Source organism: Besnoitia besnoiti, chromosome II (genome assembly GCF_002563875.1).
Source record: "Besnoitia besnoiti strain Bb-Ger1 chromosome II, whole genome shotgun sequence".
NCBI lineage: Eukaryota > Apicomplexa > Conoidasida > Eucoccidiorida > Sarcocystidae > Besnoitia > Besnoitia besnoiti.
Window position 1 is genome coordinate 1265238 of NC_042357.1, and position 27658 is coordinate 1292895.

A 27658-nucleotide genomic window follows, 5' to 3' on the forward strand; every position below is an offset into this window, starting at 1 on the left:
AAGAACTCGCGAGAAAAATAGGGAGAAGTCAGACCTGGCGCCGTGCCCAGAGGCGAAAAAGAAATCACAGAACAGCGCCGGAGCGAGAGGCCCGGCTGGAGAGCTGATCTCGCGATAGAAAAGGGAGACAGGAGCGTAGGGAACAAAAATCCGACAGCCACACCCTTCACAGCAGGCAACCGTCACGACTTATAAATAAATACAGACTGAAAGGATCATGCACTCAAAATCTCGCTTTTGTCAGCTCTGTTGCGCGTGTTTTCTGCGACCTGCCTACGCCAAGACCGGTGCCACGTCGAGCGCGAGTCATAGGCGTCTCGCCTCGCGAAACAACTGAGGAAGCCTCAATGAGCACACAGAGAAATACTCCAGATTTTTCTTCAGAATCCCAACGAAATGCAGTCTTCTGCCCTTCGCCGTCTGCTCCCCCTCTCCTTCTCAATACTGCCGTCCTCACTCGTGAGAACTTGGCGCGGTTAGCTCAGCGCGAGACGCGAACCATCTCGACCATACGCGACGGAGACACCGATAGATCCTTGCGTCCTTTTGCAAACGACAGCCTTCCCCTGAAGGGCGACGCCTCTTACTTCCGAGTTAAATGCGTGGAAGCGTTTGCAGACAGAAAGAAAAAGAGGGAAGTGAAGCGCGACAGCCAGGCAGTGCTGAACGGGCGACTGCTCTATCCGCGAGATACGTTGACGACGATACGTAACAGCGCCTCTGGCAGGAATCCGGACGAAATGGAAATGTAATAATATGGCTCGCAAAGACCACTGCCGTAGATACAGGACGCTGCGTAGGGCTAGCTACCCGCACCTGAACAGCCTTACAGATTTGTGTGATGAGGCACGAGGCACGCAACGCGCGAGAGCGACGTTTCACGCTTCCATGTATCTTTGACTTGCATGTATAGATACAATCATGGATGTTCATACTCACCCCTTGATACGCATGCATACGAGTTCGCGAAGCTGCTCCGCAAAGAAGCAACTCAGGCGATTCACAATCTCTGTCAACACATATCGCACTGCGCCAATTCGGCAGCATGCGCGTGGTATCTAGAGTCCATGAATACCGTTGTGACAACAGGGAAATCGTGCGCGACCCGTGAATACGGGAGAAGGCTATGGCTACGACCTACCAGCATGTTACCTAATGAAAGCGCAAGACAGGAAGTCAAGCGACCTGGGACAAGCCGCCTGTGGAAGTCTCGCCGGGCTTGTCGAGTGAGGGCGTGCAGACTTATCCGAGGCGCCAGGCTTCCCTTAGGTAGCGCACATATCCCAATCCCCTGATCTGTGCAGCATGACTAAAATACTACTTTCAGTTCTTAGGAACTACCTGTGGAAGGGAGAAGGCCTCAGCACACAGGCGACACGCAGGCCATACATACGCGGCGCGCGTCGAGTAGATTAGAGGAGATACAACAGATATAGCAGCGCTGCTTCTCCGATCTCATTTTACCTATTCATATGTGGTGACTCATGAGCAACGCCACCAGGCAGACCTCCTCCAGTGCGACATCGCTTGCATCGCGCCTGCGTACCGTCCTGTCTGTCTGCTTGCCCACACACATGAGCGCCTAGGCTAAATGCTTCACAGATTTCGACTGCCGCGGTCTCTGCGGCGGCCGTTTTGTGAGCCCTGAGGCGGCGACGTACGCCACTTCAGGATGGCAAGAGCCGCACGCTGCACTCGTGTCCGTCGTGAGGGCCTTCGGCAGTCGGTGCGCCCTTCGCTGGTATCGTTCCACGTCGCGTTGCAGCAGAGGCCAACGGCAGCAACGAAGCACAGTTCTGCATGATGTGCGCCAGAAGACCATAGCGTTACTGGATATACTCCTCCGTACACTTTTCTTCTTGACGTTCAAAATGTGCTAACTTACAGGACTAGCCGGAGTCTCCGACGACTCATACCTGTAAGCTGCGGTTTCGTGCGTTGAACGCATCGGCACACCATAGGACCGGCAGGGGCCCCTCGGGACTAAACTTACAGGCGAGGTACGCGCATCGACGATTGTCATTTCACTTCTTTTGAGGGGCGTTTCGGATAGCATCAGTGCGTTCGCATCAAAGCAGAGAGCCAGAAACCGTTGAGAGAGTCCCAGGAAGCGTGGGATCCGAGATGGCAATCGACCTGCGCCTTCGAAGAGGCCCAGAGAGACAAAGTCAGCTCCGGAGCAGATGCAACCGCACGTTCCTTCATTGACACGCAAATTCTGCGTTTTGTCTTCCAGCCACTGCGTCCTCTTCCCCGCCAGCGTCTGTGCGCGACTCAAGGTCAAGTAGACCTCCTCACAGACCGCGATCTGCAGCACCGACACACGGAGTTGTTCTTTCCCGTCTTGTTCCTTCGCAAAGGTGGGAAATTCTATATGTGTGGCACCTTTTGCGAGACTCTCTCCCCTTCACCACTTCGTCTGTGCCTTCATCTCGAAGCGGAGTCGTTGAGGACTATGCCTCGTGTGAGGTTCAACTTTTCCGAGCCCGTCGCCGTCTGCCGGCCGTGCGTGTCTCCTTGGGGGCCCCGAAAAAACCAACCGCATGCATGGCGGAGCGAGGAAGAGACTGGACCGGCCGTTGTGTCGACGCGCGGCCTCACCTTTTTTCTTCCCCTTTTTTCTTCCTTTTCGTCCCGGGTGATTTTGTAGTCACAGGGGACCGTGCAGTGAGCTCGCTTTCGTAGCAGCGCCCTTTTCTACAGGTCCTCTGTGTGGGCCCCTGCTGTTGTGCCCGTGCACGCTAAACTGTGAATCTTCGACATCACGCTCTTCCCCTTTTTCGCAGTAATCTCTTCTGTACCTTTCGTATTTGACGAGAGGCGTTAGCCGAGGGAGAAGCTTGGCCTTCTAGTGTTTCGCCTGAATATCCACATTCTGGCGGAAACTCCGTTGGTTTCCCCTCGTCGTCGTGTGTCTTCCCCCACCGGTTAAACGATGCGAGTTCCCATCGCCTCGTCGAGCATTTCGAAGGCAGCGGCGCGGCGGCGCTCGACGCCCGCCACGGGGCCTTTGGCCCCCGCCACCCCTGCGGTCCCTGCTGCCCCGTTCGCCTTCCCCCTGTCGGTCGCGACGCGCCCCTTTGTGAGTTCGCCCTCGGTCCTCTTCGCTCCGAATGTTGCCTACAGTGCAGGCGTGGTGGCTCCAGTTTTCGGCGATCTGCGCTCTGCGGCCTGCTTCCTTTCTCCCGGCTGCGGCCTGAATCAAAAAATGCGCTTCTTCAGCGTCACCCCGCCCCCAGTGTACAACGGGAACCCCGAATTCGTCGAGGATCAAACCGCGCTCTACCCGCAGCAGGACATGGGCTACGACGCGGCCTCGCCGTATGCTTCTGCGGGGGCTCCCTACGACGCCTCGAGCGCCATGGGCGCCTACGCTGCTCAGGGTGCCCCCGGGCAGGCTGTGCCGGGCTACGCGCCCCCGTATGGAGCCCCAGCCTACGGCGGAGGCGTGCCCCAGGGCGGAGCTCCCTACGGAGCCCCAGGCGTGCCTGCGGGCGGCTACTACGCGCCGCCGCCTCAGGTCGCGCCGCCGGCTTACGGCGAGGAGGCGGCTCGGTGGGGCGAGGTCCAGCCGGGGCATCAGCAGGGGGACGGTGGCTACTGGGGGGGCGACGAGGCCCAGCGGCACATGGCGGCGCAAGGGTACGCTGCCCAGATGCCCGGGTACTCGGTCCCCGGGGCCTACCCGCCCCCCGCCGCGCCGCACGGCGTGCACCCCGGCGCCCACCCGCCTCATGCGTACGGCTACCCAGCTACAACGCCAGCGTACCCGGCCGGTGACCAGTCGAACTACTACGCCGCTGCCTATCCCCAGTCTCCTCAGGCGCCGCCTGGCGGCTACCCCGGGGGCTTCGGGGGGGCGGCCCCTCAGTACCAGCGCCCGTACTACGGCGAGCCGCAAGGCGTGCAGGCCCCTGGAGCCCAAGGCGCCACGGGCCAGCCTGGTGACGAGTCCGCGCGCTTCCAGGAGCGCATGATGGAGCTGCTGCAGAGGCGGCTCGGCCACAAAGCGTGGCTGTACGAGTCGGCGCTGAAGAAGGGAGGCCCGGAGGGCCTGCTTCGCCTGGCGAACGACCCCGAGGTGCTGATGCATGCGCGCTCGACGGACTTGGTCTACATCCTCACGCGTTTCCATCATTCGTTCAGGATGAACAGAGTGCAGCTGGCTGCCGGGGGGGGTGCGGATGACGCCGCGTCGGTTGTGGGCGACGGCGCCGGCGCGGACGGGGCCTCGGAGGCCGCGGGCGCCGAGGAGGCTCGGGAGGGCGGCGCAGTGACGCAGGAATCTGACAGGATTCTGGCTGAACTCGCCAAGTTCATCAACAACGTCCGCGTCGTCCTGAAGCGCCGCGACGCGCGCTCCGAGGTCGGTTTGCAGCCCTTCAGACAGACGTCTGCGGAGCGGCGCGAGGGCGAGGGCGACGCGCAGCACAAGATCGGCAAAGGCTTTCTGCTCGATCGCGCGCGCGTCTTCCACCTCCTCGCAGCGCTGACGCTGCCCGAGTGCTCAGCGGCCCGCGCACTGTCGCGCCCGAAGCTCTACTCGAAGATCGCTTTGCCCTTCTGCGCCATCGCCTCTGAAGAGGCCTCCGTCTTCTACGACTTGGACGTCTCCCGCGTGCGGGGCGGCGTCGTCGCCACCATGGAGCTGCTTCGCCTCGTCGGCTTCACAGGAAGAATCAGCCACTTTCAGCACTTGATCCTCGAGGACGTGCCCGCGACCACGCCCAACGCAGCCCGCGACGCCGGCGCTGAGGCAGCCGCCCTGGCGGTCGAGGGAAGCCAAGACGCCGACGAGAAGGGCGCGAGGGACGGCGAAGAGCCGACCTACCGGCGCGTGCCCGTCGACAAAGATGACAGCCGCCGCATCTGGGAGAAACTCGCGCAGGTCTACATCGGATCGATGGATCAAATTCGACTCGAGCACCTGCTCCCGGCCTTCACCGGCATTTCCGTCCTCTTTGAGAAAGACATGATCTCCCGACCCATCTTCCTCCAGGTCGTTTCCGGTGAGAAGACAGAAATTTTCGCGGTTCAAGATCGAGCCAGAGGCTCGACACGTGCGTGCGCGCCTGTCGCTCTTCGTCCTTGTAAAGGCTCCTGCCTGTCGCCAGTCTGACTCTTGTCTGTGGACTTACATGTGTCTTCACCGAGGGAGGGCAGGGCTGAGGGATCTCGTGCTGTTTCAGCCGATCAGAAGAGGCAGCGACCGCCAAGATCTCCTCTTTTGCACTTCCCTGCGCAGGCGTCTGTCGCCTGTTTTGTTTTCCCGCGTCTTCTATTTGATATGTCTCTGCGTCGATGCGTGCGTGGAGTCCGCGTTTCCTCTGTGGCGTCCGCAGAGCTCTGCCAGCGGATGGTGGTGCCGAATGCCTTCGGCCAAAACGAGGCGAGGGGCGGCGCCGCGCTGCAGCTGCTCCTGGAACAGTGCACGAACACGATGCGCTGCCAGCAGCAGAATCAGCGCCTCGGCTTCAGCTCGCTCCGCGCGCTCGCCAGAATCATGCGCGAGTAAGTCGCAGTGAGAAACGAGACGAGCAAAACGGGCAACCCCTCTGGGCATCGATAGCTGTGAGCGACTGCATGTGGAGTCTGAATGCGTATTGAGAAGTTGAATGGAGCTGCCGTGCGTCACGCTGCAAACCGGGATCCAGCCGGAGGGACCCAGCTGCAGCTCACTGCATCAGGATGTGGTGCACGCAGGAGATGAGCCGATTTATCTCGAAGCATGGCGCGTAACGGGCATATCTTTATCTCAAGGTGCTTGCTTGCATGTATCCTCATGTGCGCAAATTTGTTCACTCTTGTCTATATACATTCCGGAAGCCCCTTAGCGAGCAGATATGCGTCCGCGACCCCGCGCTCCGCGTGGATTGCCACATGCGTGCGTTTTGTGCGTAAAACTTGCCGCCGCCGTCATGGCTCTAACCTGCCGCTGTCGTTTTTTGTTCTCTTAGGACGCGATCGGACGTCGTTATCCGCTGCCTGTCGTCTCTTTCGCTCCTTCGCTGCCTCCGTAAGCGCTTCCCCAGATTGTTTTCCTCTGCGAAAGAACGTTTGCACAGCCGACGCAGAAAGCTTTACCCGCATGTCGAATACGCCCCTTGGACGTGTTTTTCCCGCTGCGTTGGTCGCAGTTCGTTGTACTCGAGGGAGTGAGACGTCTGCGTCAGGCGCCCTCCTTCCCGCGCTTCAGTGCCTGCACGATACTGTATATATATAATGCTCCCTGCTCTGAAGGCCGCTCCGCCTCGTTTTCACCTCGCATAGCGCCTGTCTCACCCATTAGCTTAGGCTCGTGCCTCCGATCTCATGTACAGGCGAAGAGAACCTTGGGTTCTTCAGCTCGGTGCTGCTCAAGCGGCACTACAGGCAAGACGTTGCGGCGCGACAGCTGTCGCCGCGGACGCTGGCCGCGCTGATCTTCACGCATGCGATGACGGGCTCGCGCGCAGGTAAGCGTGCGACGCGGCGAAGACTGGAACGGTCTACGGGAAGAGAGACACCCTCCGGCAGGGCTAGACGTGGCAGAACTGCAGGCGTAGCCGGAGGCGTCCACATCACAGGCACAAGGAAGCACGACACAACAATGGCGAGCACTCGATTGCTTCTCAGGCGACGTGGCTCTGAGGCGACAGAGGGGACACGTGAATTCGTGCGTCGACTCAAGTGTATTGACATAGAGCGATGAAGGCCGTGAGAGAGGTTCGACAGGGTAATTATATTCCTGTAATGGTAACAAGGATGGCGGCCGACGCGGCAGTCCTGCGGCACATTTCTCGTTTGCAGGCATGCACGTTGGCGAGCTCACCAAGGTCATGACGTCTATGATGGGCACCGTCGAGCGCGAGCGCGTCATTAGCACCGAAGACAAATGCGTAGGAATCCTTTTCAAAGAACAGGAACGTGAGATAGCGGAGACACCAGGCCCGTAGACGGCTTTAACGCTTCTCGGCGTTCTGAGAACCCTAACAGGCCCGTCGGCGCCAGCACTCGCCTGATTCGCGCGGGTCCCTTTTTGCCGCTGTCATATTCGCATGCGTAGCTCCCTCAGCGTCAAAGGTCTTCTCGGGTGCGTCTGTCTCTGTCTCGCTTTTGGTTCACAGAAACTCGCCTGGGCAATCTGCGCGCTACGCCTATACAGCCGAGAAGAATCGGCTGGGCAGTGGGATGAGAAGCTCGTCGCGAGCCTCCTGCGCCGCCTCATGGAGCAGACCAAGGGTCTGAACGGCCGCCTCAGCTGCTACTTCTTGGTAAGATCTCAAGCCCCGCACCAACTCTTTCGGCTCTCCCTGTATGTGGACAATGACGCGCTGCAGAGCGACATCTGCATGCCCAGGTCCTCGCATGTGCAGGATTTGCCTGGATTAGATGCCCTTGCGTGCGCGGCGCGTCCTCTCTGTACAAGTCAGACAGATGAAAGGGCCTCCGCTGCTACCTGGTAGCCGCGGCGGACCCTCTGAGGCGCTGGGCGCCTACGGCGGCGTCTGTCTGATTGTGGCGAGTTATGAGACTTGCCCACTGCAGCCTTAGTGAATTTCCTTCTGTCATTTGCTCAGGAAGCTGCGAGGGAGTGCCGGGACGCTGTCGAGGAGATGCACCCTGGACAGGGCTTCAAGGTACGCACACAGGCGGTTTGACTGTTTCGCCATTTTGCACCGATATCTGCGGGCCGCCCGGCCTCTGTATGTGTGGGCGCGTGACCGTGTATACGTCCTGCTTGTGGAGCGCACCGTAGCCTCCGCCAGTTGTTTCCCCGCGAGGTCGCTTTATCGAATGCAGCTCGTCAGGTCACTCCCACCTAGAGCGGAGTTGCAGGTCGCCCTAGCTCGAGGGAGACTCGACTTGGTTCGTGCCGCACACGTGTCTGCATGATTGTATGTGTTCGTTTGCTGAAAGGCACATTGTTGTTTTCATGCGAATGTGTACGCGTGTTCCTGTGTCTTTCGGCCGTTTTTTTTTGTTTTTCAGGAATTTTTCCCGGCGGATCGCATCGACAAGGTGACTCAGGACTACGATCGCTTCGGCTACTACGCGATGCGGACCGACGTGGCGCTGCTTCGCCGCGCGCTGCTCACCTCCGGTGCGACCGTGAAGGTCTCCGCAGACCGCCAGCGCAGCCAAGAGAAAGCTTCCTTCTCGTCGTGGGGTGAGGCCGAGGGCGAGTCGGAGGAAACCGGCTCCGCTAAGAAGGAGGTCGAGCCGAAGGACACCCAAAGCGAGCAAGAGAGTCTGGCAACCAGCCAAAACACCCCCAGCGACGACGCGACCGCGGATTGGATCCGTGGAAGCGTGTGGGAGGAGGGAACGCTCCTGGACGGCTACCCAGTCGCCTTCTACTGCCCCGAGAAAAAGGTAAATCCTTCATCGGCAGGAAACTTGCAGATCGTGGACAGGAAAAACCAGAAAACTCCCCAGGTCTTTGTGGGTTAGGCTTCATATTACGCATATATTTACATATTTATTTATCCGGATGCGGCAAGAGCTGGAACCTTGTGCGGTGCAGTTGGTCTCGCCTTCTGCTTGCCTGACGGAAAAGTAGACGACGGCTCAAGATGCTTTCCCGCATGAGACGGGAACAGGGCTCGCTGTCGCAGCCTCGCGCCCAAGGAGGCGGGCGTGGAGCAGCCATTACTCACGGAAGTGGAAGCCGGCTTACAGCGTCCTCGCCTGAAGCTTTGTGTGACTATCCCCTTGTCTTGCGCTGTCGCCGCGCGGTTAGGCATGCAAGCGGGAACGCCCACGCTTGAGGTAGAAGCTGAGGCCTCATGCGATGATCTCTAGGCGCTCGCCTCCTTGTTACATGCATGTCTCTGCGTTGTTCAGATCGCGGCAGATATCGACCGTCCAGCACGCCTACGTAAGTGGATTGTCGGGAAGAGAGGGAAACAGAGAGCAGAACGAGCGCATAAGCATCTCCGAGCACTGGGCGGTGGCGCACACAAAGAGAGCTGCGTCTGCATGCAGGCGTCTCGCACGAATCCGCACGTGTAATTGAATAGCATTGCTAGCAAAAACGGGCAAAGAACTCCGCTGACCCTTGCCACTTGTTATACATATATATATATATATATATACATACATACTTGAAGGAATCAGTGAGCATACTCTGGCAGACCGGGCCGAAACCACGCCTTACACTGCCTGGGAGTCTCTGGGGGGGAAGGGGGGGGGGGGGGGCGGGACAGGTGTGTCACCGCACCTTCTGAAAATGAGGCTGGATTGCATTTTAGTTTTGTGGCTCTCTTTTCAGCGGCTAAGTACATGAAGATGCGTCACATGCAGAAGTACCTCGAGGAGCAAGGTGAGTGGCCTGAGAGCGTTCGACGGGGATTGGCGAGCATCGTGGCTGTCTAGTGCGAAGGAATTATTGAGAAAATCGCGCGACGGCTTTCGCTTGTGTGTCATCCTTTGTCCAGTTACTCTTGCAAGAGAGCATTCAACAGGGACAGCAGTTTGGCGGCAGCGGTTTCGAAAAGCTGATCTAGCCTCCTGCGCGAGCCGATTCCGCTGCATCACTTTAAGTTCGACTTCCACTGTCAAGCGTGTGTTCGCTTGCTTTCTGCGCGTGGGCTTTTCCACAGGAATTCGCTACATCATCTACAGCGAAGAACTCAGACTGCACCACGGTACGCTTGCACATGCCGAGGCCGTGCGTTGGGCAAGGGAGGTTGCAGAGAATCCGCACTCGCTGTGACTTTGAATTCTTTTTTTCTCTTTTTGCGTCGCCGTCGCAGTTTCGTCTACGTAGTACTGTTGCTCTGCGCATCTAGGTAGAGACTCTCAAACAAAAGGAGAATTCCAGCAGGACCGAGCGAAAGTGCATGCACGCCTGCACGCGGGCAGTGTGTGCCACTGGCGTGTCCAGCTATGACCCACGCAGCAGGGCATCCACCTATCCCCATGGGCATAAATTTTTGAATCGAATGTAGCTTCGTGCGTGATTTGATTTTCAGAGGACACGTTTACTGGATTCTTGACGCTGATTCAAAACCCAGACGACAAACGCGCCACCCTCGCGGCGGTGCCGAAGAACGCCCGCGAGATGTGGACGAAGCGCTCAGGCTCCGGGCGGGCGGCGAGTGAAGACGGCGACGCCTCGCTGGGTTCTGTCGTGTAAAGACAGACAAACAGCTGCACCATGTAGACGTGTGGCTGCTGACGAAGGCCGCAGCGAGCCGACCCGAATGGCGCGCTCTGTGCGAACTCTCCAGAGTTTTGCCGTGTCAGCGAGAGGGCGCTAGAAGGACAGAAGCGACAGGGTCTCAGTGTCGCGTATATTTGTCGCCTCATGCCTCAAAAGCCATACTCCCATCAACGACAGGGATATCCGATGCGTGCCTGTCTACCGTTTCGTGGCTACGTGTGTGTATTCGTGCTGCGAGTGTCTCAAACCGCGACGTGCGGTGGTTTTTTTTTGTGGGGTTTCTTTCCAAATGTGACGGGAAGAGGATATTTAGGTGGACTCTGCCTTGGCATCTGTGTAGAGGCTTGTTCATGTGGGTCGTTGGGTCACGTAGATAGCTCTGCCCTTGATTTCTGGTGTCGATGTGTTGGAGGGCATGCGGAATTTTTGGCTCCTGAGTTTCTGCGCGCCGGCTCAAACCCTGGCGCCACCGCCTTCTGTGTGCCTGTGGCATCTGCCTCGTCTTTTCCCCCCTTCCCTTCCTCTGAGGGACTCAGCGCCGGCGCCGCTATAATAACGTCATCCAGGAATTCCCTGTACTAGCGTCTACCTCTCTGTTGAGCGACGCTATTTTATGTCAACACTGACCTGTCTGAACCTCCTTTCGTGCCCAGCCATTTGTCTCGCCTTCGCTCTTTTCCACCCCACTAGTTACGTGGGTCGTCTGCTGGCTGTGGGCGCCGGCGCCGCATGAGGGCGGCTCAAGGAGCGTGTGAACAGAAGTCCCCTCAACAGGCACATGCGCTTTCGTGCGGACTGGAGGGTTTGTCGAGCGGCAACTCCACTGAAACAGCGCGCGAACACATCTGTTTAGTGAATCTAAGTCGAGACTATCGGTTATATATTTTAGACGCCAGCTTCCCAGCATCTCCTATGCTCCTTAACATCACAGCTATGTCGAATTGTCGCACCCAGATAACTCCACACCAGTGTACCAAGTCTATACGGAATACACGGATCGGCTCCTTGTTGGCCTGGCACCTGTTTAACAACTGGATGAACGCGCGCTTAATAACGATTTCATCTTCCAGCTTCAAGCAAACATGATTACCGTGATATTGAAATCCAACACTTTTAGCTATTCTTGTTGGCCTAGCACCTGTTTGGTAACTGGATGAACGCTTTTTACGCCTAGTATGCACGGATAATACTCGACATACGACTAGACGCGTATTCAGTACACTGCACGCACTCGAGTATGTCTCCACTCTGCATACACAGCCAGTGCTCAGCTATGCCCCACAGCGGGACCTTTGAGGAGACCAAACTGTTGTACAGCTACACGCGGAAAAGCAGTCCGCTGGAGGCCGCCCGTCTGCGAGGCCGATGCGCGCCCATTTAATCGGCGGAAAGTGATGGCGCAGGACTCAGTGCCGGCTGCGTGTTCGAGCGGAGTGGAAAAGGAGAGAGAAAAAGACATGGAGGGAAGGCGCGGGAGACTGCGACGGACTCTGCCTGTGCTCCGCATGCTTCATTCAGACCGCCCCCCCCCCCCCCCCTCCAGACATATGCCGCACCGGACGAACGCTGCAGTTGCGTTCAGTGTACCCATTATCTCCTCTATAAATGAGTATATATGTCTATATATATTGCGCACGACCCGCTGGATAACTGAAACGCAAGGCAGAGAAAGCAGAGCGCAGATGCTGTTTTCGCTTGTGTGCTGGCGCTAGCGTAGCAGGGATGAAGCCAGAAAAAAGCTGGTGACGTTCCTTTCAGATTTTTACGGAAACAGGATTCCGCGTAAAGAACACGTCCCCTGTGGGAAGCCAGTCTCTTGCCTCTCCGGCGGACACCCCTCTCGCGCTTGATGAAATGCCCGTCAACACGCAGCCGACGCGAGGCAGCAGAAAACAGCCGCAGTTCCCCGCGGACGCAGGACCCAATTTTTTGAGAAATACAAAAAAAAAAATGGCTCAGCCACGCTGCCTTTTCGAGCTCAACGAGATAAAAAAAAGACACGAGCTTTCGAACCCGTCAGAACGGGAGCGGCACGCGGCGAACGAAAAAGACAGAGAGCAAAAGGCCGACGGCGTCGTGCGGCGCACGCGAGGTGAAAAAGGAACGAAGCACCAGCAAAACTCGAAAGCGCCACCCCGCTGCCCCGCCTTGTTTGCCTCACCCTTGCATCACCCGCTGATGCCCTGCCCCCGGCCGCCTCTGCCTTCCCTGTCTCCTCCTTTTGGTTGCGCTTCTTTGTGGGCTGAGTCTTTTCAGGCTTCGTCCGCTTCTTCTTCTCCCTCTTCTTTCTCGTCGCTTTCCCTCTGCGGCGCCGCGCGGACGCCCCTGTAGCCTAAATGCCCGCCCCCTCGTCCACTCGCTCGCTGCTTGGGGGGAGGCCCTTCTCCCCCCGCGGCGGTCGTTTCTCTTCGGGCCTGGCTGTCGCCCGCGCCCCAGTCATCATCGGAGACTTGTCCCTCTTCCTCTTCGTCCGTCTCGGGCCCTTCCGCGCCGACTCGTGATGCAGAGACGCTGCGGCCCTGATACCCCACGTGGTGATGAACTCGAGCCTCAAAAGAGTCTTCGCGTCTCCCCTGGAGATGCAGCTTCCCCCGCTCTCTGTCGCCGCCGCCCAGCGGCCTCGCGCTGGGCTCGCTGTACTGCGAAAAGCTTCCTCGCGAAGGAAAGTACGAGGAGATCCCTCCTCCTCCCTCAGCGAACGCTGAAGACGGCGGCCCCGCGGCATGCTGCAGGCTGTGAGGCGGCGGCCGCGACAGGAACTGCGAATCAGACGAAGGCGGAGGCGGAGGCGGCGGCGCAGGTGGCTTGGCGCCGCCGGAGTCGCCCAAGTGCGGGCCGCGCTGAAGAGGATTCGGAGGCCCTCTGCTGTGCTCCAAGCCTCTGACTCCCTCGACGGCGTGAGAACTTCCATTCGCTGACCAGAACGAGGCACTCCCGTGAGTCGTTCGCTGCTGGCAGGGGCCCGTCCCGCCGCGATTTCCGCGCTCTCTGCGCAGCGTTCGGTTCGGCCCTGCAAGCATCCCCCCGCCGCTACTCGCGTCTCCAGAGGGGCCCCCGCCGTCCCCAGCCCGAGCGCCGGCCCGTTGGGCTCTATCACCCCACTGCGCCCCAGGCCCCACCGGCGTGGAGAGCGGCGGGCCTCGGCCGTAGCGCGAAGCGCCGAACGCGTGTGCATGCGGCAGAAAGGCTGGCGGGGGCGGGGGAGGAGGCGGATGGTGGAGCGGCCGCGGATAGGAAACAGAGACCGAAGAAGCTGGCGCAGCCAGGAGTTCCGCATGCGCCGTGGGCTCGCTCTTGGGGGCATTCGCGGGCTTCTGATGCGGAGGCGAAGGTGGACTAGGAGACCAGGGATCGATCTCCTCGAGGCTCTGCCGGCTGTCCCTCTTGCCTCCTGCCGAAGTCCCGTCGGGGCCTTGCTCCGCCCCGCGAGAGCCCGCCGGGGTACCGCTGTCGTGAGAGAGAGAAGTCTTCTCTTCTTTCGCTGCCTCTTCCAGCAGACTGTCCAGAAGGCCGGTCTTCTTTCTGGGAATGCGGAATCGACTGGAGTTGAGAAACGTGGAAATATTCCTGGTAGCTGATGCCGCCTCATCACCCCGGCGCGATGCACTCCCTCCCGCAGACCCCGGTGCGGGCGCCGAAGATAAAGACGCCGAAGAAGAGGCTTTCTTCTCCCTCTTGCGAAGCACAGCGGTTACCATGGAGGAATCCCTCGAGGCCTTCTTCCGCCTCTCCTCACAGTCGACCTCCCCCTTGGGCGCTCCAGAGGGCAATGGAGCCGGGGGGTCTGCCGAGGAATCCGGCGGAGGTGCTGCGACGTGACGAGACAAAGGAGGAACGAAGAGATCGTCGTCGTCTCCTTTCTTGCAGCGTTGTCGCTTTCGCTTGCAGTCTCGATCGTCCTCGCTCTCTTCTTCAGGAGAAAACTCAGAGTCGGAATCTGAGCACTCACTATGTGCGTTGACCCGCTTCCCCCGGCCTTTCTTCTTTTTCTCTATTCCCTCCTCGACCAGCTCCGCAAACTCAGCCGACAGAATCCTCTTCTTTTTCTTCTTCTCACCCTTCTCGTGCCTCTTCTTTCTCTTTAGCTGCCGCTCGCCCTCTCGCTCCTCCCCGAGCTGTCTCTGTTCCTTGGCCTCGACCACGTCGGCCTCTAGGGCTTGCACATCCGCCGCCGGACATAGGGCTGGAGCAACGGACGCTCCCGCCTGTGTGCGGCTGTTAGGCACAAAAGGAGATTCACTCTCCTCAGCGGTTTCTCTGTGCTCTTCTCGCTGTCCCCCCTCGCCCCCTCCGAACCCGAGAGCAAGGCCGTGCTCTTTGCCATCTCTTTGGCTTTCTAGCTTCGCGCCATCTTTCTGGGCTGCCCGCTTTTCGCCTTCTTTCTGGTATTCCCCGTCCGCTCTCTCTGTCTTCACGTCGTCCATTCCCGCACCACGCGTTGGCTTTTCCGGCTGTGTCGCGTTCGCTTGCAAAAAAAGTGGGAGCGCGCGTGCCTTTATGTCTCTGTCTGCTTTCGCGAGGGCAGATGCGTCTCGTCCCTTTCCGCCGCGGCTCAAGCCCCCTGCGCGCTGACTTGCATCTGCTCCTCGCGCATGAGCTGTCGCTGCGTCGCCTTGTGTCGAATCGTTTCCTGCTGGACTTCGATGCGGACAGTCTAGCACCGCTGTCGGCGAGGACGCGAGAAGAGACTCCAGCACGTTCTTGGATACTTTCTGTCCCACGAGCCTCCTGTTGCCTCCTCCCTCTTCGCCCTGTCCCCGTTCGCCTGAGACTCGCAAGTCGTCGCCTCTCTCCAGCGCCGCGGACAAGAGCGCAGTCCCCCCTTCCTCGTCGTCGTCGTAGGGGTCCGGAAACGCCGCGCTCCAGTCTCGCCTTTGCTGAAGGTACTGCTCCTGCCGCACCCTCAAGAAAATCGGCAGATTCTGGGGCCCCACGCCTCCTCGCCACACCCCGCAGCCCTCCCTAGGGGCCTTGTCTGCCGGGCGCGCCTCCGGCCCTCTCCCGTCGCCGCCCCCCTCGCGGTCCCACTCCAGGCCGTAGGGCCCGGCTGCGGGGGGCGAGGAGACACTCTGCTCGAGCTCTTCAGCGCTGAAGGTCCCGCCGACGCGCATGCCGGCCTCGAGTCGCAGCGCCTGGTGAACGTGCAGCGCCGCGGTCAGGGAGGCACAGAGTCTCTGGAGCGCGTGGAGCCGCTGGGTCGCATTGACGGGCGGCAGGCCCGTGTTGGGCTTCGAGGAGCCGCTGTTGCGCCGCACAAACGACGACGCAGCGGCCGTGACGTCGACTGCGAGGAGGTGCTCAAAGAACGTCGAGAGCGTGCGCGAGGCCCCCAGACAGCCCGGGGACGCTCCAAAGGGCGACGCACCCGAGCGAGCGGCCCCTGCCGGTTGGTCTTCGTCTCCCCCTAGGGCCGCGAGAACTGCGCGGAGAGCTGCCGCCTCGTCGGCCGGCGAGACCGCCGAGCGGGACGGCGCCGAAGCGCGTGGCTCCGCGGGCGAAGCGCCAGGCACGCACGACGAGGGAGCACCGCTGAGGGGACTGAGTGGAAGTTGATGCGTAGAGGCTGACGCACTGAATCCGCCATCCGCGAGCTCCGGTGGCGGCGACGGAAGCTGCTGAGGCGTTGACGGCGGCGGAGTGCTGGAGTGTGTCAGCGAGAAGGCGCCGTCGTAGATGTCGGCAGGGATGAGCGAACGCCACTCTTCGGGGCTCACGGTGGAGTCAACCGACCCCCTTCTGGAGCCCAGCTGCCGCTCTCCCCCTTCGCCGCCTCTTCCCCCAGCGCCCCCGGGGCCGCCAGCCGCGTCGTGGAGGGTCTCGTGGCGCAGCCCCAAAGGCTCGGAAAGCCTCCCCGCCCTCCTTTTCCGGCCTGCCTCGCCCGCCGAGAGCGCGGGGGGACTGTCTCCGCGCAGCTTCGCGCCGGTGCCTGCCGGAGAGGAGGGCGCAACGCTTCGCCGCGCCCCCACAGGCAAAGGACCAGAGGAAGGGTCGGTTGTAAGCGCGGCGCGAGAGGCCACAGGCGCAGCGTCCGCCGCACTCAGAGAAGCACGTCCTCCAGCGGAGGCGCATGCAACGGGCGCGTCTCCGTCGCGTCCGTCGCTATTCGCCCTTGCAGCGCCAGCCGTCGTGAGAGAGCCTCGCGCGCCGTGAGCCACGGCGGCGCGCTTCCTGTGTGCTCCCTCGTCGTGCTGCGCCAGCTCCGGCGCACCTGCCTCGTAGCCGCCGACCGCCGCATGCAGGCGCGAGTCGACCTGTATGGCCTGGGGCAACAGCGAAGCTGCGCCGGCATCGCCAGGGTCTCCTCCCGACAGGTTAACAAGACTCCGGCTCTTCAGAGGTCGCCCTCTGCTTCTTGGGGCATCCCCTTCGCCGCGTTTCCTCCCTGGCTTGGCGTTCGCCCGCGACGACTGCGCGCGCCTGCCTTCCTCTCTCTCGAGATCGAGTTCGCCGGCGGCCGTGAGACCGTGCGTTTCGCCGTGCGGGAGGTCTCCGCGGCTCTCGTGCCTCGCTGTCAGAAGCTGCTGCTGCCCGAGAAGCAAAATCCTGTCTCTCTCACTCTGAGAGGCCAAGGCGAGCGCAGGGGAGGCCACAGACGGCTCGCCGGACGCATGCGAAGCAGCAGCCGCTCGCAGAGGCAGAGCCGACGAGGGAAACGAGGAAGCGGAGCGCCGCAAGGCCGCGGAAGACGGCAGCGGAAGGGCCTTCGAGTCCTGTGCCTGCCCTAAACTGCCCCCTAGGGGGTGCCCCAGCGACGGGTGCGCCAGAGACGACAAGCCAGAAGCATGTGAGGGCGACAAAGCGTTCACAGGATAGAGAGCGGAAGACGCGAGCTGCTGCTGGCGCTGCACTGGTAGAAGCGCCTGAGGATTCAACGGCAGGTTCGCCTGTTGAGACAGCCGCAAGAGGACGTCTCGCGCATCCTCCCCAGTCAGCCGCCCTCGTGAACTCGCCTGGAGCGCAGGACCGCCGCCGACTCCCGTCCCCCGAAAGGCGCCTTCTGCGCCGTCTTTTCGGCCGAAGTGACTCCAATCTCCTTCCCCTAGCTTGTCGTCTCCTGCCTGCCGGAAGGCCAGCCCCTCGCCAGGGGCGAGGCCCAGGGGCGGGCCCGTCGGCGACGCATGCCCGACGGAAAAAGCGGCGTGGGAGAGGGCAGGAGTCTCTTCTCGGGATCCAGCCGCGCCTGCCAGCGACGAGGCCGCCAGGGCCTCGTTCATCGCCGCGAACGCCGCAGCCCGCTCTCTCTGCTGAAGCACTCGCTGCTGCAGAGACAGCGACGCGCTCCCCGCGGCACCGATCAGGGCCCCGCTGGCGGTCGCGTGCTCAGCATCGCCCGCCACGCGCTCCCGCGCCTCCAGGACAGGCCGTGCCAGCGATGCGAGGGACGAGGGATCCAACGTGGCGGCGACTTGCAGCTGCTGGAGCAGCAGGGGTGACAGAGCCGGATTGACTGGCGCCGCGTTTTCGGGGCGCCGCTGCACGCTCTGCGCTGCGAGAAGCTGCGCGGAGAGCTGACTCAGGGCCTCATTTGCGCCGAGAGGGACGCCGCCAGAGTGCGGGGAAGGCGCCGGGAAAGCCGCCGCCTGCAGCTCGTGGAATGAGCCACGCTCGCCCCCCATCCCCGGCTGCCGCACGCGCCCCCCCGGCGGCAGAGACTGGGGCGGCGCGGCGGCGCGTCCGGCCTCCGCGGCAAGGCCGCAACTGAGCCGCGGATCGAGACCCAGGCCCGCAAGGGTTTGCTGGGGGGCGGGGCCTCGCGGAGGCCCGAAGGCCGAAGCGCCTGGTGTATCCATCCGGCAGACAGGTCGGAACCATCAGGAGGAAACGGGAGAAAAGCAGGGCGCAGAAGACACCCCAACCCCTGCGAGATCCCGCAACCCGCAGTCCTCAGCCTCGCGTAGATATATGTATCTATATGTATATATAGAGGGAAAAAGAGAGAGGGAGACGAGGAATACGAGGAGCAAGTGGAGACGGTGGGGTGGTGTGTGAAATTTGCGAGAAGGTGCAAGGCTAGTCCGACGATGTTTGCTACGAGCAGAGGCGGCCGTGAGGCAAACTGGAAGGCGAGAGAGCACGTGAACTGAGTTTCACCGAGACGCCGCGGGCAGCCGCAGCTGCGACGCCGAGTAGTGTAGAACTGCCTGGATGAAGAAATAAGAAGCGACAAACAGGAGGGCGCGAAAGAGGGGAGAAGGAAGCGCCCAAAGTGCTGCAGAACGAATGTGCGCCGTCAAGCGTGGCGCGCCGTCTCAGAGGGCAGACGCCGCGACCTGCGTAGCGAGGGCGGGAGGAGCTTACTGAATGGCTCTGACAAATGAGGAAAACATGCAGAGACAAGCCCAAATAGACACCTAGGTACATATCCGCCCATCGCGTGCAAGGCTGGAGGAGGGAGCCTATATCGTCGCCGGTGGACAAAGACGAAGAGAAGAAAGGCAAGTAGCCAGCACGGACCGCTAGCCTCCTCCAGGCAAAATGAGTGAATCTCGCGCCGTTATGCAGATTCGTGATGGAAAACAGAAAAAAAGAGGAGAGGAATCCTCTGGAGATGAACAGATCGACGTAGAGGAGGTGATCGCCAGTCACGCGGCTGACTGATGGCACGCCCTCCACGGGGCGGCTCAGCTCCCTTGTGAAGTCTTCAAGGATGTACGCGGATAAAACTCACTTGAAGAGGCGACTCGGTAGAGCGCCGCAGGTAAAGACGCTCCGAGACATGGCCAGAAGCGAAATATCGAGTTCTTGAGAGGAAACCACACATGCGCTGCTGTGCGACTCGCGGCTCGCCCCGAACCCGCGAAAAGGAACGCGCCGCGGCAAGGAAAACGGATTCAGACAAAAGCGAGCGGAAAACACAGAGTGAAAACAGGAAAATCCCCTTCTGCAGAGCTCGCAACGGCTGCACCTTTTCCCGCGCGTCCTCGCATCTTTCGCCTCAGATGTAATCCTAGAAGATGTATGCCGCCAGGCGAGCGTACGCGAACGAAAACGTTTGCGCGCTGGGACTCGCGCTCGGAGCCACGCGCCCGCCATCCAGCACACGCTGCCTCGCCATGCGTAGAGTCCATCCACGCACGTGGCGAGGCCGTTTTCACAAACTATTCACGCTCTTTCCGCGTGATGAACAAATGCAAGTCGACAGAAAGGCTCTCCTGGCCTAAAGAGCTGCGCAAAACGCTATGGCGGCTAACATCGGGCTCGCGAGCGAGACCGCCCTCCTTGCTTCCTTCGCAGCTCGTGGCGCTTTGTTACAGCGGGATGTGTACGGTTTCGCTCGAGAGAGACGACAGGCACCATGTCTGTAGGGGCCTCCTGGCGAGAAGACGCTACATGCACTTTTAGCACTCTCGTGTGTCCCTTCGCCCCTCGGTGTAGCGCATCCACCCATGGATGCGCAGCCCAGGGCCGCACGCCGGCGGCCGTGTTTTTCCTCTCTGCGTCGATGAGTTACTGTTTGTTTACTGCTCATATGCATCACATTTTCTATCACCTTTCTTTGTGTGTAGATCCTGTACAGATTTGGCTTGAAAGACAAGAGACTGCACGGCGCCGTCGCTGCCTTGTCCCGTCCGCGCCAACCTGCCCCTCTTCCAGCGGGCGATCCCCGGGAGAGAAAGTATTTCTCATCGAAGGACAGACACACTTGTCGGGTCTACGAGAGCACGGGAGAAACTGCATGGGATGACTGGACGGTCGACTACACAGGACACACCAACCTTGTAGCTGATTCAAGCGCGCAAAACCGCAGTAGTGGGCATTGAGCAGGCGTCAGAGACTCGCGATCCACCCCCGCCAAGCCACACAGAGATGCGACATAAAGCACCACGCACACTCAAAAAACACCAGCCACGAGCCCTCCGACGGTTGGAAGGCACAGAAAAGTAAGAGGCGCGACGGGGCACTCAACAACACACTTTCGCGTACGCGAACCTCGTGCAGCAATGGGCTGCTGCGCAGCATGGAGAAATCCTCTTCAAGAACAGCTGCGAAGGGGGGAGTGGGGGGGGGGCGGGGGGGGGGGGGTGAAAGCTATTCAGGAACGAACAGGCGCTGGGAAACAGGGAAAAGTGCGACGCACAGTGCGTTGCCTGGGGAAGGGGTCAGGAAATACAAACCTGAAGCGTCAAAGCACGAGTGCGGCGCAACCGAACTACGATTCTGTAGAGCAACTTCTCTTCTCCAGATGGTGACCGTGGTGTACCAACGAATGCATTTGCACGGTTGTCACATCCTCGACCTGTTCTATTGAGAAGCGAAGGGAGGAGAATGATGAGACCCAACGTAGGGGGACCTCATGCCAAGGTGCAAGGTTGCCTTCAGCCAGAGATGCCTTCGTGTAAGAGTGAGTCACGGTGTTTCTGTAGTCCTGCGTATATCCTCCTGGTAAGGCTCGAAGAGGTCAAGTGTGTGCACACATGGGGAGGCTTCCTGTTGGCTTATGGCATGCACATCGGGTAAGCTGTCTCTGGGCCGTTGCCAAAGAAGTGCGAACATTTCTTTCAGAATAGACTGCCCGTGGAAGCATGACTCGTCACGACAGTGGGCTGTACGGCCAGGGTTGATGCATCACCAGCGCAATGCCGCGTATCTCGTGTTAGCGACCGGCGGAGAATGGGATTGACCAATTATTTTCTTCATCAAAGACAAAGCAGACAAAATTAGCTGCTCGTCGATTGCAGCAGAAAGGCAAAATTATGAGGCAATGGCTTCTCGCTCGCCTTAGTCCAGGACTCAGGGTGTACATACACCTCATCGAGGCATGGGGACCAAGACGACAACTTCGTTTCGCGCCGAAAGGAAGCATCAGCCAAGGTCTCTGCTTGACCTCTACCTTTCCACTTCTCCTCCGTTTGTTAGCCTTCACGTCTGTTTGGAGTGGTCACTGGTGCAAATGACGACAAACGGGACCACAATAACTTTTTTTTTTCTTATGCTGCAGGCTTGTCACTGCGCAGTGAACGCCGCACGCATGAGAAAATCGGTGTCGTGCTCTGTCTTGGGGGTTCTGGTGACTTTGCGCATTTTTTCCCTTTCCGACTGTGCAACCGAAAAAAACAAACACGTAGCAACTTTAACGCCTGAAGACGGCGACGCAGAGGTGAGTGGTTTTTTTTGTTCGGTTGCATAGGGATGCTACGCTGCGTTTTTTGCTTAGTCGCAGCCGGCAGCTGCGAGTGACAGGCTGCCGTTGCTATTGAGCTGTAAGCATTCGCAGTTCGTCTCTTTTTGTTTCCCTTTACTACGCGAGCGGCGCTAATCAGTCAGGACTCGTGTTTTGGAGTTTTTTGCATCGGTTCGATTCCGCGGTTCACTCGTTAGACCCCCCAGGGCAACTTCTGTCCGCGGTGCGTTGTCTCCGCCCTCCACTATGTTCCTGCTCCTCAGTGTAGCTAACTGCTTCATGTTTCCGCTGTTTTACGTCTTCTTTGTCCCTCTTCTTGCTTCCATCATGCATTCCCCCACTGCGCAGGAGTACCTCCTGTTCTTCTGCGTTCGCCTCTAAGCGTTCTTCGAAGTCAGCGCGCTTTCTGCACTCGAGTAGATCCGTCTCTGGCGCCAGTCTCGGCGCCATTGGCTTGTTCGGAGGGACCTGCTTTCCTTGTTGACTCTCGTCGTCTAGGACTCTCTGCCATCGTTCTATCTGCGCCATCGCGCCGGCCTTCTCTTCCCCGCTTGCCTTTGTGCCGTTTTTCGGTTTGTTTCCCCTATGTCTGCGCAAACGCACCCGCGAGAGGCGCTGGCGGAGGCGGCGGATGGTCACTCGGGGGAGCCTGAGCAAGAGAGAGGCCCTCACTTTCTGCGTCCCTCCTCGTTCGCGTACTGTTCCCCTGATGCTCGGCGCGACACCGCCCACAAGGATCTGCTGGAACCTCACAGCGGAGCGACAGGACGCGAGTCCCGCCCTCCTCCCTCGCTGACTTCTTGCTCGTCTTCGTCTTCGCCCTCTATGCCTCGTCTCCGTTATCGCCTTCTCGACCCTGCCCGCGAAGTTGTGACACGTCCATCTTCCGCATTTGCTGCTGGTGCCTCCGCTTCCAAGTACCATGCCTCTCATGTAGAAGCCTCCGCTCTGGGCGGATTTCATGACGGGGAATTAGCGCACGGCTTTGCATCTTCTCCCTTTAATGAGCAGGAGGCCGGGGGATATCCTGTTTTCCTTCGTCGCTGTCTGTCCAGTCTCCTGCCGATGCGTCTGACGGGGTTGTTGAGCGGGCTACGACCGATATTTCCTCCTTTCCTTCCTTCACAAGTGGCTCGGCTGCCTTGTCTTCCTCTCCCGCGCCCACGTACTGCCGCCGAGTCGTGCGTGTGAGAGATGGTTCCCACGAGCGCTTCGGTGACCACAGAGGTACAGACGGGAAACCCACGTTTTCAGCTGCATGTACCCCTGGACCCCCTGCCGCCGCGTGGTCCGCGAGTCCGCCGTTTCGCGTCGCGCAGACGCGAGCGGAGGAAGAGCTTTCGCGGCGTATCTTAGCGCCGCTGCCGGCACCCGTGCGTGATGCATTATGTGCACCAGATTCAGGGAGGGATGCGGCTCTGCCGTCAGCCTCAGCCTCCGTGCCCGTTCAGAGTCTCGCTGCGCCGACCTTGGTGTCTCTTTACTCGCTGGGCGCTGTATGTACACCTCACCACGCTGAGCGAGGGAGCGCCCGTCTGCTCCCCTCGTCGTTCGTGACTTCTTCCTGTTCTCGGTCTCGTCAGCAGTCGGTTCTTCCCGCTTTCTCGTCTCCTGTTCTTGGTCTAGTCCCCTCCTCCGGCCGGTATTCCCCGTCTCGTTCTGCCCGCGCATCGGGCTTCGCCGTTTGCTCGCCGCAGAGCGAGGACCTGGCGCCTACTGTGCGCTGCAGTGACGCAACAGCAGCTGGCGTGTGCGAATCCGACGAGGAGGCTGCAGCGTCAAGTTTTCCAACTCTTGTGAAAGCAGATTTGCGCGGGCCCTCGCCTCCCGCGCCTCCGTGGCCCACAGACGAGCGCTCTGTCTCGCCGTACGCGGTGCATGCATCTTTTTCTTCCTCGTCTTCTCCCTTGTCCTCCGTTTCGTTTCCTGCTGAGGCAGCCTCTTCGTCTGTGTCTTTCGCTCCGCCTGTCGTGAGGGAGTCCAGAGGACAGGAGGACTCACGTCGCGCCGAGGGAGGGAGGCCGGCGGAGGCGCCGCCTGAGAAGGAAGAGCCTGTGAATCTTCATCTTCGAGGCAACGACCCGCACAGTTGGAGCGAGAAAGGAAATTTGAAGACGGAAACTATGGAGGGCGCCGGGGGGAGACTACGGACGAGTGCTCGCCTGCATGAGCGCTACGCCGAGGGGCCTTTCTTCAGGTCACACTCTCCGCAGCTTTCTTCCCCTCCTTGCTCTTTGTCTCCCTTTCTCTCCTCTTTGGCGCCTCCCAGCCCCCCCTCGAGTTCGCATCTCCCGTCTTCGCCTTCGTCGAGGCAGAGCTCTTTGACGCATCTCGCTGAGGAAAGGTCACTTGCGCCTCGCGCAGCGCCTCTCGCGTTTCAAAACGCTCTCCTCGTGGCAAGTGCCGGACTTTCGTCGTCGCTCTCGCTCTCTTCTCTGGCGTCTTTCGCGTGCGCCTCCTCCGCGGAAAGCGCGGACTCGCGGCAGATTTCCCAGGCGGATCCTTCGCGCGAAGTGTCTTTCCGGGCCGCCTGCGCTGCCGATTCAACGACGTCTTCCGTAGGCTGCGAGCCGACGACTGAGAAGGCTTCTTCTGGCGAAGAAACGCGCCGAAGCGCTGAGAGAAGAGAAAAGGAGACACGAACACAGGGCGACACCGCGAGGAAGGAAGCGGTGAGACCGGAAGAGATGGCGGCCGCGCGAACTCAGCGAGGAGATCGACGAAGTCGAGCGGATAAGAGAGACAGTGACGCACGGGCGCGGACGCCACTCGGAGGTCAGAGGGCGGCGCAGAGACCAGGAGGGAGGCGAGGCGAGGAAGAAGGTGCCTGGAGGGGCGTGAAGGGGGCCATAGCAGATCAAGAAGAATTCGACCAAGGTGGAGACAACGGCATGCTGGTGCGCGGTCATGGTGCCGGCGGAGATAAAGACGACGGGACTGCAGCGATCCCCTCGTTTGTGTACCGTCACAGCCTGGAGAATTTCCCTTTGGCGAGGCAGGGATCCGTTTTAGAGGGGAGACGAGAAGAGAGGGACGACGGCAAATGCCGCGAAGACAGACAGGGAGAAGATCCGAAGAGGCGACTCTCGTCTGCGGTCTTCATGGCCTCGGCGGACGAACTGTTTGCGTGGCAGACAAACGAGGCGGCCTCTGCGCGTTTTTCCGCACTGTCGCATCCCTTCCAGCGGCTGAGAGGAGCGAGTCTTTTGCCGGCTGTGCGCCGCAGCAAGCGAGGAGAAGAGAGCAGCCGCGACGCAGGGCAGGGCGACAGGGCAGGCGACGGCGAGAAGGCGCGCGAGAGCTCCTCCTGCGAGGAGTCGTCGACGCCGAGAGCTTTCTTTTTGAGGCCGCGAAGAGAACGCAACGCTGCAAGGCCCGCGCAGGCCCCGGAGGAAAGCGAACCGCAGTGGCAGCCGCCTCGCGTCTCGTCGCCCGTCTCCTCTTGTCGTCTGTCTTCCTCCTCCGCTGCGACGCCGCCCCCCGCGAGCAGCGGAACGTCTCTCACCTGCCGGGGGCTCTCGTCTCGTCGTGCGAAACCGCAGACGCCGTCGCGTTTTCGGCGTCACTCTCCCGCGGCAGTCGCCCCGGCGTCGCGATTCTCGTCTCCAACTTCGGCGTCTTCCGCCGACCGGCACGTCAAGGTCACCTACGACGCTTGGCAGGTCACCAGCGGCCGAGGCGAGCTCGAGCCGCGCGAGGCTCTGCGGCGCTTCACCTTCTCTCGACTGCTTCCTTCTCGCGGCCGTCCCTGCTCGCCGGCGGCACGCGGCGTCGGCGTCTTTCCAGCCTACCCCGTGGCGTCCTCTCTGGGGAGCTCGGCAGGCGTCGCTCGAGGGGCGGATGCCGCCGCGAAGAGACTCGAAGAGGACCTCCTACTCGAAGAGCCTAAGGGGCGCGCGTGGCGGCTGAGGGAGCGCGGATGGCTCTCGCGACTCCGCAGGAGCAAACCCGACGGCCTGAAGGCCACGCCAATCGAAAGAGAAAGCCCTCGCGAAGAACGAGCTCTCTGCGAGCTTACCCCGACGCCCCCGCTGGAAACACGGCGGAGGGCGCTCAGGGAGGAGAAAGAGAAGAGAGAAATGACTGTGCTGAAGCGGGCCTTCCTAGGCCTCGTTGTTGTCTGCCTCATTCGACGGGTAAGGAGACAGATACTCGCGGGAGGGCACCCCACGCCTGAGGACGTCAACGCGTTTTTTTCGTGGCGATGTGCAGTCCGCGTCTACGCGACAGAGTTCGCGTACAGGCGAGTATGCGTTGGCGTCTGCGTGGACTGCTGCGTTCAAGACTCACGCGCGATACGTGTATGAGTGCATGTCTCCACGCGGGCATCTCGAGCTCGCGCAACCTCGACTCCCCCGTCGAGGCGATCAGCTTCACTCGTCGTGTTCTGGTGCTCGCTCCTGTCCTCTGCTGTGTTCAGATTCTTCTGTGTGTATACGTATCGCCTGGCCTGCCGGCGGTATCTCCGCATGCCTCCGCCGCCGTATCTGCGGGCTCGACTCCGCCGTCCTCCGCCCCTGTCGACGAGGCGCTCGACGATCAGTTCCAGCGACTCATGAAAGTTCTAGCCGCCGAATTCCCCCAGTACCGGCATCGCCTTCCTCTCGACGCTGCGCCTGCGTCCTCGCTCTTCCCCGCCTCCCTCTTTGCGTCGCCGCCTTCCTCCGCCTTCTCTCCTGAGTCGCAGTGGCTCCCGCGCCCAGAGGAGACTCCGCGATGCGAGGCTTCAGTGTGGAGTTGGCTGTCGGAGTTCGCGTGGAACCTCGTTCTGCGTTTCTCCTCTCGCAGGGGCTCGCGTCAGCTTTTTGCTGCAGAGGGACTTGACGAGGGAGAGGCGCGGCGCGAAGCAGATATTTTTGCCGAGGTGGCGAGCACGCGGCTCTCTCCAGACGCTTGGAGTGAGATCCCTGCTTCGTCTGCGTCTCTCTGGGCGTCGTCGCCCTCCTCTTCATCTGATGGTACGTCGTTCATCTCGCGACTTGGAGCGGCGTTTTCGGGCGACTCAGGCTCCCCGGCTCTCTCAGAGTTTTCGCTTTTTGCCTCCAACGCCGAGCCGGAGACGAAAGCTGAAGCAGAAAGAGCGGAAGGAGACGACAGAAGGGAGCAGCACTACAGGTCCTGGAGGGCGCGAACTCCGAAAACTGCGCCCTTAGTTGCCATTGCGTCGCTTCTCCTCTTCATCTTGCGATGCTGGTAAGAGTCAGAAGCACGGAGTCAGAGTAGCTGGATTAATCGAATCCATCTGAGTCATCGCGTGCCTACAGAATACTGCTTTCATGTATGCGGGTGGATGTGTGTACGCGTGTATTTCTCTGCTTTCTGCGGGAAATGGACTTTATCCAAATGTGGGGTGGTTTTGATCTGCCGAGTATCGTTTTCTCGCATTCTTTTTTTTCGGGTGTGGTGTGTGTCTTTTCAGGGGCTGCTGTTTTCGCTTCGGTTTCGCCTGGGTGGTCGTTCCGCCCTTTGCGTTCCTCTTCCGCGTGATTCTTTCGCTGCTGGTTCGGCTCTCTCTCTCTTTCGTCTTCATCGCGGCCGCATTTCTGGGCGTCGGCTACGTTCTCTTGGATCGCCTCGGCAGCTTCCTCGCGGATTCCGCGCGACGCAAGGCGCGCGCGGACGCGGCACCGGTGGCAGTCGAACTTCATCGTAAAAGTATCTCTTTGCGGACAGAAACGCGTGGCGAACGGCGCATCTTCGACGCAGTCTTGGCGGGGGTTGAGCGCGAGACGAGCTCAGCAGACAGCGCCGCCTCGCTTGCGTACGCAGTGCGCCTGTGCGTGTCGGCTGCGCAGCCTCTGCTCCCCGTGGCGTCATCGCTTGTCTTCGGCGCGGTCGCCTCGCTCGCCAGTCGAGAGAGGCTCCGCTCGGCTCGCGGGAACCCGCCGGAGTACGTCGAAGAAAGTGGTGACGGAGGGGAGGCAGCGAGCGCGGCGCAAGAAGAGCGACGCGCGGGAGAAGACTCGACAGCGAAGAAGGAGAAAGCGGGCGCGAAGGGGCAAGAAGAGAGTGAAAACGGCGGGAGAGGCCTCGACGAGGAGGATAAACGAGACGAAGAAGACGCAGATGCGTGGGCTGGAAAGGCTGACGAAGAGAGGCGCAGAAGAGACACCTTCGGTCTAGCGGACGAAGGACAGGATGGCGATGAACCCGAAGAAGAGGAAGAAGAACGCGACTAGGGAATCCAGTCCCTCGACGGTTGAGGGCGGTTGTGTGGCCTGTCTCGCCTCGCTCGGGAAACAAGAATTTGACTGCATGCAAGGTTAGGGTTTAAGATCTCTAATTCCTTGTTTAGACGGATATCGGTAGAAGGATTCGGGTATTTTTCAGCGGGAACATCGTGTGAGCGCGTACACGCGTGCACGAAAAGAGCGACACTCTGTGGGTGA

The 27658-nt window shown here is 60.4% G+C and overlaps 4 protein-coding genes across 4 annotated transcripts; 2 read left to right on the forward strand and 2 right to left on the reverse strand.

Annotated features, from left to right (window-relative positions):
- Positions 1–2935: 2935 nt before the first annotated feature.
- BESB_035380 (uncharacterized protein) lies at positions 2936–10120 on the forward strand (the record flags this gene model as incomplete). Its single annotated transcript, XM_029362124.1, has 12 exons — positions 2936–5009; positions 5343–5511; positions 5958–6016; positions 6321–6455; positions 6790–6878; positions 7107–7253; positions 7560–7619; positions 7972–8355; positions 8827–8860; positions 9254–9304; positions 9585–9629; positions 9957–10120. The coding sequence occupies 12 exons, from the start codon at positions 2936–2938 to the stop codon at positions 10118–10120; spliced, it is 3411 nt and encodes a 1136-aa protein (XP_029221089.1).
- Positions 10121–12399: 2279 nt separating this feature from the next.
- BESB_035390 (uncharacterized protein) lies at positions 12400–17937 on the reverse strand (the record flags this gene model as incomplete). The annotated part of the gene is made up of 1 exon (XM_029362125.1): positions 12400–17937. One exon carries the CDS (start codon positions 17935–17937, stop codon positions 12400–12402), a length of 5538 nt encoding a protein of 1845 aa, XP_029221090.1.
- Positions 17938–21455: 3518 nt separating this feature from the next.
- On the reverse strand, positions 21456–21719 carry BESB_035400 (uncharacterized protein; the record flags this gene model as incomplete). Its single annotated transcript, XM_029362126.1, has 1 exon — positions 21456–21719. The coding sequence occupies one exon, from the start codon at positions 21717–21719 to the stop codon at positions 21456–21458; it is 264 nt and encodes an 87-aa protein (XP_029221091.1).
- Positions 21720–21854: 135 nt separating this feature from the next.
- On the forward strand, positions 21855–27448 carry BESB_035410 (uncharacterized protein; the record flags this gene model as incomplete). Its single annotated transcript, XM_029362127.1, has 4 exons — positions 21855–22202; positions 22325–25405; positions 25690–26462; positions 26689–27448. The coding sequence occupies 4 exons, from the start codon at positions 21855–21857 to the stop codon at positions 27446–27448; spliced, it is 4962 nt and encodes a 1653-aa protein (XP_029221092.1).
- Between the last annotated feature and the right edge of the window lie 210 nt (positions 27449–27658).